Source organism: Salmo salar, chromosome ssa28 (genome assembly GCF_905237065.1).
Source record: "Salmo salar chromosome ssa28, Ssal_v3.1, whole genome shotgun sequence".
Classification (NCBI taxonomy): domain Eukaryota; kingdom Metazoa; phylum Chordata; class Actinopteri; order Salmoniformes; family Salmonidae; genus Salmo; species Salmo salar.
The window spans coordinates 21136996-21151314 of record NC_059469.1 but is presented as its reverse complement, the minus strand read 5'-3'; the positions used below and the strand labels follow the sequence as shown (position 1 = coordinate 21151314).

General features: G+C 46.0%; 1 protein-coding gene across 11 annotated transcripts in view; it reads right to left on the bottom strand.

Moving 5' to 3' along the window:
- The window catches only part of cep170aa (centrosomal protein 170Aa), a 65874-nt gene that overhangs the window by 3051 nt on the left and 48504 nt on the right, over positions 1–14319 (bottom strand). For 5 of the 11 annotated variants that reach the window (XM_014179957.2, XM_014179958.2, XM_014179965.2 and 2 more), the window contains 8 exons: positions 13029–13633; positions 10892–11035; positions 7980–8115; positions 6279–7847; positions 5900–5950; positions 2908–3163; positions 699–909; positions 21–277 (listed from right to left, as the gene is read on the bottom strand). In XM_014179957.2, coding sequence (XP_014035432.1) covers positions 21–277; positions 699–909; positions 2908–3163; positions 5900–5950; positions 6279–7847; positions 7980–8115; positions 10892–11035; positions 13029–13633 — 3229 coding nt within the window. The remainder of the gene's footprint in view (positions 1–20; positions 278–698; positions 910–2907; positions 3164–5899; positions 5951–6278; positions 7848–7979; positions 8116–10891; positions 11036–13028; positions 13634–14319) is intronic. The other 6 variants (XM_014179960.2, XM_014179959.2, XM_045710278.1 and 3 more) reach the window with 6 other exon arrangements.

The following is a 14319-nucleotide window of genomic DNA, read 5'->3' as shown; positions in this document are numbered from 1 at the left end:
TTATAGAGCTTGATTGTTACCGTATTTTTCCTGCTGTTTTATCAACAGACTGTCTGATTTTAGCTGACAGCTGAGAGACAGATGTGAGCAGTAGACTGTCCACCACCGCCTCATCCCTGTTCCATGTGCGTCTGCGGAGGGCAGAGTGGGAGTCCAGGCTGTCTGGGGCGCGGGGACGGAGCTCCACAGGGCGTCCGTTTATCTCAGGGGCCTTGTTCTGCACCATGGGAGGGATCTTCCTGAAGTTGAGACTCTCGTCAAAGACACGGTCAACCAGCTGTGAGGGGCAGAGGAAGACCTTGTTGGTTATATGAGGCAGCTGTATGATTGTTAACCATGAATGGAACATTTACACTGTATCTTCTCTGTATGAATGTATGTATGCTATGGCCACTAGATTATCATAGTTATGAGTTACATAGTTATGAATTAGGTATTAAAGAAGTTAGCAGAGAAAGGTCAATGAAAGCTTGTTAAGAGAATGCAAATACACCTTTTAGTCATATCTGATCAGTATACAGCAGTAATACTCAAAATGGGATACAAGAAATGCCAGTTCACAGTGCAAGTTCACAGTCCACACCTTCGACAGCAGATCAAAGATAAAGCGACGCTGAAGCAGAAGCCATTGAGCATTAGTAGTTTAGAAAAGGAAGGAAGGAAGGAAGGTAGGAGAGAATAAAGTAAAAGTCAAGCACCTTTTGCATGCCCTCCTGCGTGCGGCCTACCTCTTCGCGGGTATCGATGGCGGAGCCGGGCGTCGTGGCGGCGGTGCTGACCGTGGTGCTGGGAGCCGTGCCAGAGGAGCTGACCGAGTCGATCTCTCCGGCCACGTCGTGAATCTCCCGGGCGAGGATGGCCAGGTCCTTGGCCAGGTCTTGACTGATCCTACGCACACAGGGAAATAACCTATGATACATCAGACGTGCTTCTGGAACTGGGCAGAGAGTGACACTTCCATAAATCAGTACACACAAACAGATATCTCACAATGATATAAACCAAGACTACTCATCAGACATTGAGAAACGTCTGCATGTCAGCCTCAACAAGAAGCAATTAGTTTAATGTATAATGAACTGACACAGCACAGCACATATAACCATTCTACATACTGTCCACTAGATGGAGGGAAGACCATTTTCAATGTGAATGAACAATATTCACTTGTAAATGATCATATCCTTTGCAAGCATTTTATGCAAGGAACCTGAACTTCCAAAATGCTTTACTAAGAGCTGCTTACGATAACATAATATTGTCCTCCGTTACTTTAAATTTCCTTGTCTGATGCGTAAGAAATTCCTTGTGCTTGCTCTATGAGGCTGGTTGAATCAATCCTTTTCTCACTGCTGTCTGCTCAGTTCAGTCTCCCTGTGACTACTAGGTCAAGTGGAAGATATGCAGGATGAGGAAGGGTGCAGGGAAGAGGAGAGAGACAGTGACTGATGATAGACCAACCTTTCCATGCAGGAGAACACAGGAGCTCTATGTCTAAGATGGTATGGTTCTATCTAATGACCACCATACTGTGTGAAAGTCCCAGCTGAGTCGGGAACCATTTATTACAGCCTCACAGAACAGAGTCAGTTAAAGTGGACTAACTAAAGATGACCATTGTTTGATCAGAGAGAAAACACTAAGCCATTCATTGGGCAGCCCTATCTACAGATAGTATCTTATTTACCAATTGTGCCATGTCCATGAAGCATATAAACTGAACTTCCTTGTGGATTCAAATAACAAATATTTGTGATATGAATGAGTAAAAGTAGATGGATTCTTGCGTGTGTGTTTGTGTGTGTCCCAGCTAGCACATTTGGTTCAATGGAAGTTGTGGGAATGTATGTTTTTTGTTTCCCATTAGTTCTGGGAATAAAGCCATAAGTTTCCAGACCGGTAAAACTTAACGTTTTTTTAAATGAACGTTTTGCCTGTTCTGGGAGTGTACATTTTTAGGTTGCAGGGAGGTTCTGACAACATTTTAATATGGTTCCCTGAAAGTTTACGTTCTGAGAACGGAAATGAAAAAGGTAATTAAATAATGTTCTGAAAACATGTTTCAATAATGCTTTTAATAATGCTGCTAGCTTAGTTTGGGTTAACTGTTTTGAACTCCATGTACAGATAGGGCACATGGAAATTCATTTGCTTAGGCATCAGTCATATTTATTTTTTATTGTGGCACTGTTTCGGTGAGATTCAAACCTATGATCTTCTATTATCTATCCATGGAATTACACTGCGCCACCAGGATGGAGCTCACATGTCATGTTTTTTTAATTCATACAAAACAGTTTATTTTAGTCTATTCAAACACACCCCATTTTAAAGGAAACAATCACTCATTGAGATCAGGCGTGGCCAATTAGTGGGTGCAGCCAGCTCACCTGAACACACTTAACAACATAGGTGGGAATTTCAGTACTTCAGCATAACGTTTTCTACAGGTTTCCTTATGGTTCTATTTAAAGTAATGTTCTGAAATTGCTCTGAGAATGTTAAGAAACACCTTCTGTGGGAATTTCAGTTCTTCAGCATAATGTTTTCTGCAAGTTCCTCAGAACACAAAAAACATTAGTAACGTTCAAAGAACGTTCTAAGAACGCTATTTAAAAATATGCATTCCGTTCTCAGCTTCAACAAAACTCTTCCCATCTTCTAAGAAACACATGGTTCTCAGAACATTATGTACTAGCTGGGTATCCTGCACCATTCCCAGAACGTTGTGGGAAGGTTGTATGCAAAATAACCATAGGACAACCACGCTCTCACCAAGCTCTAAGAAACATATGGTTCTTAGAACATTATGCGCTAGCTGAGGTGTGTGTATATGTGTTTGTGTATGTACCCGTGCAGTCTTGTCTATGCATGTGTGAGTATGTATAAGTCGGAGTAGATGAGTACCTGGCAATCTCCTCGCTGTGAGCAGTCCAGTCCTTGATGTACTCCTCCTGCTCTCTCATGCGGTGTTTGAGGACCATACCTCCAGGGCCAACCTGACCAGAGTTAAGGCTGCTGGTGGAGCCCCCTAGTCTGGTACCCCTCAGGACCGAGTGGGGGCGCAGGGGGCGCCCGGGTTTGGGGGAGTTCCTGTTGGAGCCAAACTCCTCCTCTGAGGTGGATCCGTACTCTGGGGGCAGCCGTCTCCACCTGTTAGAGGCTAAGGTCAGGGAGAAAGATATAGTTATCAAGAGATCATTTGTGTTTTGTTTGAAGTTATTTGACTCACTAAGAAAGCACCGGATGCTCACAGTGTCTAAAGCATTCTATCTTAAAGTTAAAGCCAAGCAGATTTCTGTAACTCTGAACTCTAGACAAATCATAGACAAGATATTCTGTAGGCTGATAGCCTGACATGAGGCTGGTGGAATGTAGGCTGATAGCCTGACATGAGGCTGGTGGAATGTAGGCTGATAGCCTGACATGAGGCTGGTGGAATGTAGGCTGATAGCCTGACATGAGGCTGGTGGAATGTAGGCTGATAGCCTGACATGAGGCTGGTGGAATGTAGGCTGATAGCCTGACATGGGGCTGGTGGAATGTTGGCTGATAACCTGACATGAGGCTGGTGGAATGTTGGCTGATAGCCTGACATGAGGCTGGTGGAATGTAGGCTGATAGCCTGACATGAGGCTGGTGGAATGTAGGCTGATAGCCTGACATGGGGCTGGTGGAAAGTGGTCTGATGGTGGAAATGTATATGGTTTTAACAGTGGCACATAATCAGTGAAGGTATACTACGTGCTCTCTCCCTCTAGCTAGACAATTGAACATATATTGTTATAGTAAGTTATAGTATTGTCGGACGTGGCCACAGTGTCCCCCGACCCCCCCTGACTCAGCCTCCAGTATCTATGCTGTAATAATCTATGTGCCGGGGGGGCTAGGGTCAGTATTTCTCCTGTTTTATCTGGTGTCCTGTGTGAATTTAAGTATACTTCCTCTAATTATCTCTTTCTTTCTCTCTCTCTCTCTCCCTCCCCTCCCGGAGGACCTGAGCCCTAGGATCATGCCTCAGGACTACCTGGCCTGATGACTCATGGCAGTCCCCAGTTCACCTGGTCGTGCTGCTGCTCCAGTTTCAACTGCTCTGCCTGCGGCTTTGGAACCCTGACCTGTTCACCGGACATGCAACCTTGTCCCGGTCCTGCTGTTTTCGACTCTCCCTCTCTCTACCACACCTGCTGTCTCGACCTCTGAATGCTCGCCTATGAGGTGCTGATCTGTTGCACCCTCTACAACCACTGTGATTATTATTTGACCCTGCTGGTCATCTATGAACGTTTGAACATCTTGAAGAACAATCCGGCCTTAATGGCCATGTAATCTTATAATCTCCACCTGCACAGCCAGAAGAGGACTGGCCACCCCTCAGAGCCTGGTTCCTCTCTAGGTTTCTTCCTAGGTTCCTGCCTTTCTAGGGAGTTTTTCCTAACCACCGTGGTTCTACATCTGCATTGCTTGCTGTTTGGGGTTTAAGGCTGGATTTCTGTATAAGCACTTAGTGAAATCTGCTGATGTAAAAAGGGCTATATAAATACATTTGATTGATTGATTGTAATGTATCTTCCTAGGTAGGCCTGAATCCAGTGCTTGACTGTCTCAGTTTCCAGTGACTACACTCTTTAAAAAAAAAGGTGCTGTCTAGAACCTAAATGGGTTATTCAGCTGTCCCCATAGGAGAACCCTTTGAAGAGCCATTTTTGGTTCCAGGTAGAACCATTTTGGTACTGCCATCCCACATTGTTTATGAAAATGTATAACACTCCAAAATATATCGTAACCCTAAAGATCTTTATTTATTAAATGCATTTTAAGTTATGTAGAAACTTTTTTAGTTACCCATAACTTCAAATGCATGTAGAAACTTTTCCACAGAGGGTTATATTGTACATGGAACCCAAAAAGAGTTCTACCTGGAACCAAAAAGGGTTCTCCTATGGGGACAGCCAAAGAGCCCCTTTGGAACCCTTTTTCTAAGAGTGTACTTCCTGTTAGAAGGTGTGGTCAATGGCACACTCATGGTGGATTAGTTACTCATTTTAGGGAATGTGTTAAGTCATCCCACTGGGCAAAAACTGGTTGAATCAACGTTGTTTCCTCGTCATTTCAACAACCAAAAAATCTATGTGATGATGTTGAATCAACATGGAAAACTGATTAGATTTGCAAAAAGTATTTTTTCACCCAACTTTTAACCAAAATCCAATGACACTGATTCTTTTGTTTGTTTGTTGATTTCACATTGAATTCACGTTAGTTGACAACTCAACCAAAGGTGAAATGAAAACTAGACGTTGAACTGATGTCTGTACCCAGTGGGATCACAATGTCACATCTGGGCCTAATGCCCTGTAGCCTGTACATGGATGACCTAATGCTCTCTCTAGATTTCAAATATATCAATTGGATTCACTGTAATAACATTTTACTTAACTACATGACAAGTTCTAATATGCTATGACAATGTGTTAAATGAATATTTCCACTAGGTGGAGTACAGCCCCTAAATAACACAATCCAGCGCTGCCCACAACATTTGCTCGTCTTGCATCAGCAATGATGTTAGGTTGGCTCAGTAACACTTGATGTAATCGTTTTGGCTCTGTAACCCTTAGCTTATTGGCAATTAAGATTGAATAAAAGATTGGTCAGCTTTTGACCAATAAGATGGTTTGGGCAAATAACAATTCACTTCTATCCAATTTGAAACTTGTGTCCATAGTAATTCCGGGTACCTCTACATCTAACAGACCTAAACATTTCCAATAAGATAGAAAGTTGGAGTAGAGCATTAGGGTTATCATTGTAGTGGCAGGTTGAAGAGGGGGACACATCACACACACACTAAACACACCACACACACACACACACAGAGCTCTCTCTGGTACAGTACCCATGAGCTCCTCCTCTGAAGGGTCAGGCTCAGGCTCAGGCTGAGGGCTCTCTGAACAGGACAGACAGCCAGACAATGAGAGTGATTTACACTGATCACAACACACACATGGATAAGGACAAACAATGACCAAGAAAGGACAAGAAGAAGGGCAAGCCTATCCAAAAACTGCAATGATGTAATAGCGGAAAAATCCTAAACATTCCTTTACACCAGAATGGGGGGGAGACAAAGGGCTGGGGAAAAAACACACAAGATAGCATTTGACTTGCTCCTTTACCCCTTAACAGTTTTTTTACATTAAATAATAGAGTCCTGAATGTATCAAGATGTACCTTATATCAGAGTGAATGTATCAGAGATGAGAGCAGGACCTCACCTGAGGGAGTGCTGTGGATGGAGGGGCTGATTCTGGACTTGGCCTCAGTGAGCTTGGACACACTGTTGGCCCTCATGCGAGGAGCCAGTTTGTTGTCAGTGGGGGTGGAGGAGCGGAGTCCCAGACGCAGGGCGGTCTCTGCAGACAGGCGAGGGGAGGAGGTGCTGCTCCGGCCCACAGTACACTCTGAGTCACTACGGGCCGAGATGGAGCCCAGCCGCGTCCTCCTGGGCTGGGCCAGCATGTCCAGCCGCGAGGGGCCTTTACGACCAGACGGAGGCTTGGACGTGGAACTGGTGGTGGACACCTCGGAGGCCACAGACATCCTGTCTGCATCGGGCAGGTCCGTGTCGGATGTGTCTCCCAGTCTGGCCCGGCGGAGCAGGGACGTTCTGGTAGGCCGTGGCTGTGGCAGAGAGGCCTGCTTCCCCAGAGAGGAAGCTGTGGCGGCCTGGAGGGTCTTACTGGACTTACTGGAGCTGGTCTTGCTGCTGGATTTGGCCTCCAGTTTTGAATGTAGCAGGTCATCCGTAGAGGTGAAGTGGCTGCGGCCGTACGAGCGACTATACAAACTCTCCTGGTCAGAGGAGAGGATGTCGGAGATTGGGAAAGACGAGGTCTGATCGTCATCCGTGAGGTCCTGGGATGGTTGGCGTGCCCGCGAGGAGGCAGGCTGGACGGAGCGGCGGACATCTGGCCGGCTGGGATCGGTTCTGGTTTTGGTCTTTCTCTCCAGGCGCTCGCGGGCGTTGGTGCTGGCAGCGGTTTTGGAGGTTGAGCTCAAGTTGCTCTTCTCCTTGTGCAGGCTGCTTAGGGAGCGGCGTTTCTGGTGGGCTGCTTTCTTCTCTCCCTCCCCTGCCGCCTGGCTATAGGTGCTGGCCGTGTCCACGTCTGACTCGGGGGAGATGGAACCTGCCCGGTTGGCTCTGTCCAGCTTGTTCTCGTCCCTCAGCTTGGCCTCCAGGAAGGCCATGACAGCCTCTGTGTCCTTCAGCAAGGTGGCTGTGTCCATGCTGCTCACAGAGTCGCTGCGCTCGCGGCCAAGGACACCAGCACCACATTTGATCCGGGGGATCAGCTCAATGGGCACCACACCACTGGGCTTCTCGATGGTGAAGCTGCCCTGGCGGACCAGAGGCTTGCCCCCTGACTTCTCCCCCCCGTCCCCTCCTTCTTTGCTGTGGTGCTGAATCCTGTCCTCCGCCCGTCTCCTTCTCTCCTCGGACCTCTTCTCACTGCTGCTCATAGGTCTGAGAGGGGGCTTGGAGGAGGCCTGTAGCGGGGCCTTGGTCTGTTTCTGTTTGCCCTTCATCATATCCCCCTCCTCTATGGAGGCAAAGCATGCCCCGTCTCCTTTATGCTCCACCTGGCTCTTCTCCTGGGGCTCCGTGTCCTGTTTCTCCCCGATCTCTGAGCGATGCAGGCCTAGGCCGGACAAGCTCTTCCCTGGATTAGCCCGGGGGTCGTCGATAGGGAGCTGGGGGAGGGTCCTGCGTTTTCGCTCGGTGAGACTGGAGGTGGCAGAGCTGGCACTTCGGATGGACACGCCCGACTCAAAGGCATCCGCTTCTGGTAGAAATAAACAAAAATAGTAAAGCTACATTTCTAGTTTTGTGCTATTATGTGAAGAAAATACCTTCACTAATACAGATGCAGATCCACATGATCCTGGTTTTGGTAAATATAGGAGCCCTACTGTACCTCTCTGCTGATGGATGAAGGCAGGTGACTCAGCCCCAGACCCTTCTGGGTCAGTCCTGGTGTGGTTAGCAGATAGACTGGCCCACTGAGACACCCAGCGACTACTGCCCACTGCCACCGGGTTCTCAGACACACTCTGATGAGAGAGAGACAGAGAGAGAGTGCGAGAGAGAGAGAGAGAGAGAGAGAGAGAGAGAGAGAGAGAGAGAGACAGAGAGAGAAAGACAGAGAGAGAGAGAGAGAGAGAGAGAGAGAGAGAGAGAGAGAGAGAGAGAGAGAGAGAGAGAGAGAGAGAGAGAGAGAGACAGTTAGCCTAGTCTCTCTTGATAGACTCATGGCACTTCACCCCATTCAGAGATACAGCGGCTGTGGGAAGAGACAGTTAACCTAGCAAATCAACACATCCCTGCTACTGGACACATAGAGCTGGAGGGAGTATCCACATGTAGCAGGGAGGACACAGAACACAACGCTGCTGCCATTTGTTCACCTCTGAATGGTCTTATGTTTAAGTGATGAGCCTGAAGAGTCAAATCATATTCATTATGTATTAGATGATTCATATTTTAAACTAAGCATGGGAATGTGAAATGATCTATCGGTCTCTGGCTCTATCCGTTTTTTTATTACACTCTAGTGCTACTGAGGAGAATATTGTTTTCACAGAGCCAAAGTGTATTCCTTTGCATGGAGTCCTATCAGAAAGTCACAAGCTAAAGCAGAAATAGTAACTGAACAGAATAGCAGAAATTGTACTGAACAGAATATCGAGATCAGAGATCCACATATACATCAGATAGACTATTGTAGCCTACTGTATATACAGTCTCCTTCCTCCCCTCGTGCTTGAATGGAACTTGCCTGGAGGGGGAAAAGAGTAATTTCTCATCGCTCTATGAACTAGGTCAGGCACTGAGTGGCCTACTCTGTCAATAACAAGGATGTGGTCAAGTCAGGGAGTGACACAACTAGTCCACTACTGCCCTACCAACAGAGTCATCGAAATCAGGAGCTCTTGCTTTCCACCTTTAAGAGTAAATAGATATGCCACTTTAGACAGGACTCTGTCACTCATTTCTGGTTTGTGCATCATTCCCCTCAGAACACAAAAACAATGGGAGTTCCACTGGAAAATAAATGCTATTTTGGCATATTAACATAGTAATGAATCTCAGTAATGTTTACATTTCTCAAGCATCACATCACTGAATGAGATACAGTTGAAGTTTACATACACCTTAGCCAAATACATTTAAACTCAGTTTTTCACAATTCCTGACATTTAGTCCTAGTAAAAATCCCCTGTCTTAGGTCAGTTAGGATCACCACTTTATTTTAAGAATGTGAAATGTCAGAATAATAGCAGAGAGAATGATTCATTTCAGCTTTTATTTCTTTAATCACATTCCCAGTGGGTCAGAAGTTTACATACACTCAATTAGTATTTGGCAGCATTGCCTTTAAATTGTTTAACTTGGGTCAAACGTTTCGGGTAGCCTTCCACAAGCTTCCCACAATATGTTGGGTGAATTTTGGCCCATTCCTCCTGACAGAGCTGGTGTAACTGAGTCAGGTTAGTAGGCCTCCTTGCTCGCATACGCTTTTTCAGTTCTGCCCACAAATTTTCTATAGGTTTGAGGTCAGGGCTTTGTGATGGCCACTCCAATACCTAGACTTTGCTGTCCTTAAGCCATTTTGCCACAACTTTGGAAGTATGTTTGGGGTCATTGTCCATTTGGAAGACCCATTAACGACCAAGCTTTAACTTCCTGACTGATGTCTTGAGATGTTGCTTCAATATATCCACATAATTGTCCTCCCTCATGATGCCATCTATTTTGTGAATTGCACCAGTCCCTCCTGCAGCAAAGCACCCCCACAACAGGATGCTGCAGGAGTTGGGATGGTGTTCTTCGGCTTGCAAGCCTCCCCCTTTTTCCTCCAAACATAACAATGGTCATTATGGCCAAACAGTTATATTCTTGTTTCATCAGACCAGAGGACATTTCTCCAAAAAGTACGATCTTTGTCCCCATGTGCAGTTCAAACCATAGTCTGGCGTTTTTATGGCGGTTTTGGAGCAGTGGCTTCTTCCTTGCTGAGCGGCCTTTCAGGTTATGTCGATATAGGACTCGTTTTACTGTGGATATAGATACTATTGTACCTGTTTCCTCCAGCATCTTCACAAGGTCCTTTGCTGTTGTTCAGGGATTGATTTGCACTTTTTGCACCAAAGTACGTTCATCTCTAGGAAACAGAGTCCTGACGGCTGCGTGGTCCCATGGTGTTTATACTTGCGTACTATTGTTTGTACAGAGGTACGTGGTACCTTCAGGCGTTTGGAAATTGCTCCCAAGGATGAATCAGACTTGTGGAGGTCTACAATTTTTTTTCTGAGGTCTTGGTTGATTTCTTTTGATTTTCCCATGATGTCAAGCAAAGAGGCACTGAGTTTGAAGGGAGGCCTTGGAATACATCCACAGGTACACCTCCAATTGACTCAAATGATGTCAATTAGCCTAACAGAAGCTTTTAAAGCCATGACATCATTTTCTGGAATTTTCCAAGCTGTTTAAAGGCACAGTCAACTTAGTGTATGTAAACTTCTGACCCACTGGAATTGTGATACAGGGAATTATTAGTGAAATAATCTGTCTGTAAACAATTGTTGGAAAATTACTTGTGTCATGCACAAAGTAGACGTCCTAACCGACTTGACAAAACTATAGTTTGTTAACAAGAAATTTGTGGTGGTTGAAAAACGAGTTTTAATGACTCCAACTTAAGTGTATGTAAACTTCTGACTTCAACTGTAGATGCTATCAGGTGTTGGTAGCCTGGTGACTATGATGACTAAAAGATGTGAGAGATTGGGTATAATAATTTGTGTCTCCATGGAAGGGGTGTTTTACCTCAGATGGAAGGCAGCTTGGTTTCGCAGTTTCTCCCGTCTCTGTTGTCTTCTTCCTCTCCTTCTTCTCCTTCCCCGCTTCTCCCTGTTGGTGTTCTACTGGTACTGAGACAGACGGATCCTGGTTCTGCTCCACCCCAAACACCTGAGCATCAAGAAAATAAAGAGCTTCATGACTCATCACTGCCACTCACGGTAGTCTACTACAAAGACAAAGGTGGCTGATATTGGACCAACATGAGGGCCAGTTGGATCAAAGCACTGCCCCCACACACTTCATACATCCATAACGGCCATGTAAAAAGACAGGGAGCAGTGTGCCAATTACTGTGTCAGCTAATTATAGGAATTACAATCATCACACTTCTAGTTTTGAGAAGACTACCCAGTCTATGCTCTAAATAAATCTGACAACCAATGCCCCACCCACTCTCCACTTACTCCATGCCCCAATTACCATCTTTTAAGTCCCATATAAATATTTAATGAGTCAAAAAGGACATCTCAGGGCTACATGTTTAAGAGTTTAAACTGAGCTTTTTGGGGGGAATCTTAAGCCAGCAGTAAATCCTTACTTCTCTACTTCTGAGACTCGCCCTTTTAGAAATCTTTTCATTCAGCATGAGAAAGCATGCAGGCAGCTGTTACATAAGCAAACCGGTGGTTTTCTAAACTCCCTGGAGGATGATCGAATAATGGAGAGAGCTCGATGGTGAGCCCCATTAGATTTGCTCTACAGCGGTATGTAACATGTGGAATGCTGTGTTCAAAGTGAGCGCTAGCTAAAGGCTAACCTTGTTTTGCAGCAAGGTATTATGATCCTAAACTAGTCCCTAGGTGTCAATAGAACAGTTCATTTGGAAGAAGGTGAGGATGGATGATGACATTTCTGCTCATCTTTTGTAAATTATGTGTGCTTAAGGGAGTTACTCATGAGTCTTATGAATGAGTCTTGTGCGTGAGTCTTATGAATGAGTCTTGTGCGTGAGTCTTATGAGTGAGTCTTGTGCGTGAGTCTTATGAATGAGTCTTGTGCGTGAGTCTTATGAATGAGTCTTGTGCATGAGTCTTATGAATGAGTCTTGTGCGTGAGTCATGAATGAGTCTTGTGCGTGAGTCTTATGAATGAGTCTTGTGCGTGAGTCTTATGAATGAGTCTTGTGCGTGAGTCTTATGAATGAGTCTTGTGCGTGAGTCTTATGAATGAGTCTTGTGCGTGAGTCTTATGAATGAGTCTTGTGCGTGAGTCTTATGAATGAGTCTTGTGCGTGAGTCTTATGAATGAGTCTTGTGCATGAGTCTTATGAATGAGTCTTGTGCGTGAGTCATGAATGAGTCTTGTGCGTGAGTCTTATGAATGAGTCTTGTGCGTGAGTCTTATGAATGAGTCTTGTGCTGTGTTAACTGTGGTTTTTATTTTATGGCAGCTGTTGCACTGGATTGTGACAGCCAGGTTATGCAGCAGGTTATATAGCTCACTCTCTCATTGTGTATGGCTGTTTGTATGAGCTAACCCTAATTAGAACAGAGAGACTTAAGGGAAATTGACCGCCACATCAGGGCAAAGACCTATGTTGCTTGGTATACCATTTCCTGACAGTAACATTTCTTTGTTAATATACCATTGAAAATGCGTATATTAGTGAGTGCCTGACCAAGACCTTCAGTGTATAAAAGTTTTAGACTACATATTGTACAATGTACATTTTTTCAATTGGTCTCGCAACGACCACATTCAGTTGGAAATAAAATACCTTACAAAATGAAATCCAATGTACTTTTACCCATGGGTCACAGAGCATCAGAGGACATAGTAAAATGCTTTTCATTCGGAACGTAGCGATGTAATAATTCATTATGACAGATCATTACAGCTTCAAAAGCTTCAAAAGCTCAGCATGCTTAGTGGATGTTATTTTTGGCGGACATTTTAGAAAACTGAAGAAAAATAACATGACCTTTGATACAGTTAATTCAAGACACCTAGAACTTGGCCATTCTTACATTCAAACAAGGTCAGCTTTCCTACCTGCAATTCAGAAAATATTTTTTTCAAATAGAAATCGTATTCACAGCAACCCAACCCATAACAATAAATCCTTGAGGTGTGTGAAAATACTTCAGAAAGCTGACTATACCTTGTCTATCATGCGCCTGGCCTCCTCCTCCTCAGGGTTGCGGTTCTCCAGCTCGATGGTGTAGGTTCCCTTATCACTCTGGTCATCCTCCTGCTCCCTGTCCCTGTACCCCTGGGACCGAGGGGTCCTCAGACCCTCCTCACTGGGGCTGGGCTCAGTGGTCTGGTGGCCTGTACTGACCGAGCTCCTTCCTATGCTCTGGTCCTCAGACCTCTGCTTCATCAGGACCCGGGCGGCCGTGGGGGCACCCGCTATCAAGGCCGCTGATAACGGGGCCTTGCTGAAGTCTGTGGCTGTGGTCGTGGTAGAGGGGGACTTAGGGTGGGAGGGGGGCGTGGGGCACAGAGCCTCCCCGGCCACGCCCCCGAGCAGCGGTGCAGTCTGCGAAAAGGAGTAGGATCGTCGCTTGCGGGGGTTGTCGTCATCGTAGAACTCGATCATGAAGGCGGTCCTGTTGCTGGTGGTCCGGCCCCCCTGACTCCCCTGACCCCCCTGTCCTCCTTGCGCTACCCTCAGCCTCTCCTCCAAAGCCAGCCTCCGGTTGCCGAAGCGCAGACCAATCCCATTCTCGGAGTCGCTCTGGGTGCCGTCCTCATGCTTGCTGCCTGGGAGGGCCAAAAGAGGAGAGCACATACCTGAGTTACTGCGCATACAGGAAACACTAAACATCTAACCTCTGACCATTCAACTGCTAATTAGGACTTAGAGAGAGAAAGCGAGAAGGACAGGCCTCCATAGCCCTCTATGACGCAATCCAATATGCGGCAGCACTCCAGACTTCACCCAGCCACAGTAATACCAGCCCTGCCTCCTCAGTGGGCAGAGGGGGAGAAGGAGGCGGTTGGAGGAAGGAGCAGAAGCAGGAAGGGTGGAGGGAGGAGGGAAAGTGGGTATTCTTTAGCGGGGGCTCAGGAAATAGCATGAAATCAGACCTGACAGTGGTGGGTTCAGAGGCAGAAATCACCAGGCCACTCTGGAGACAGAGGCCTTTCATGCAGCAGCCCCAGACAAAGGAACTGTTAGGAGCCTCACAGCGCTGCCTGTCTCTGAGTGACTAGAGCTGGCTGGCCCCGGCCCCACATGAGTCAGACTGCAACTCCTCCACCTCATCACACACAGCACATAGACACATCTAGCAAAAACAACACAGTTAACCCTACTACACAGTACAGAACAAACAACACAGTTAACTCTACAAAGCACAGAGGCACATCCAATCAAATAACGTTATTAACCGTAATATACAACATAAAGAGACAGCCAACAAAACAACAGTTAACCCTACTACACA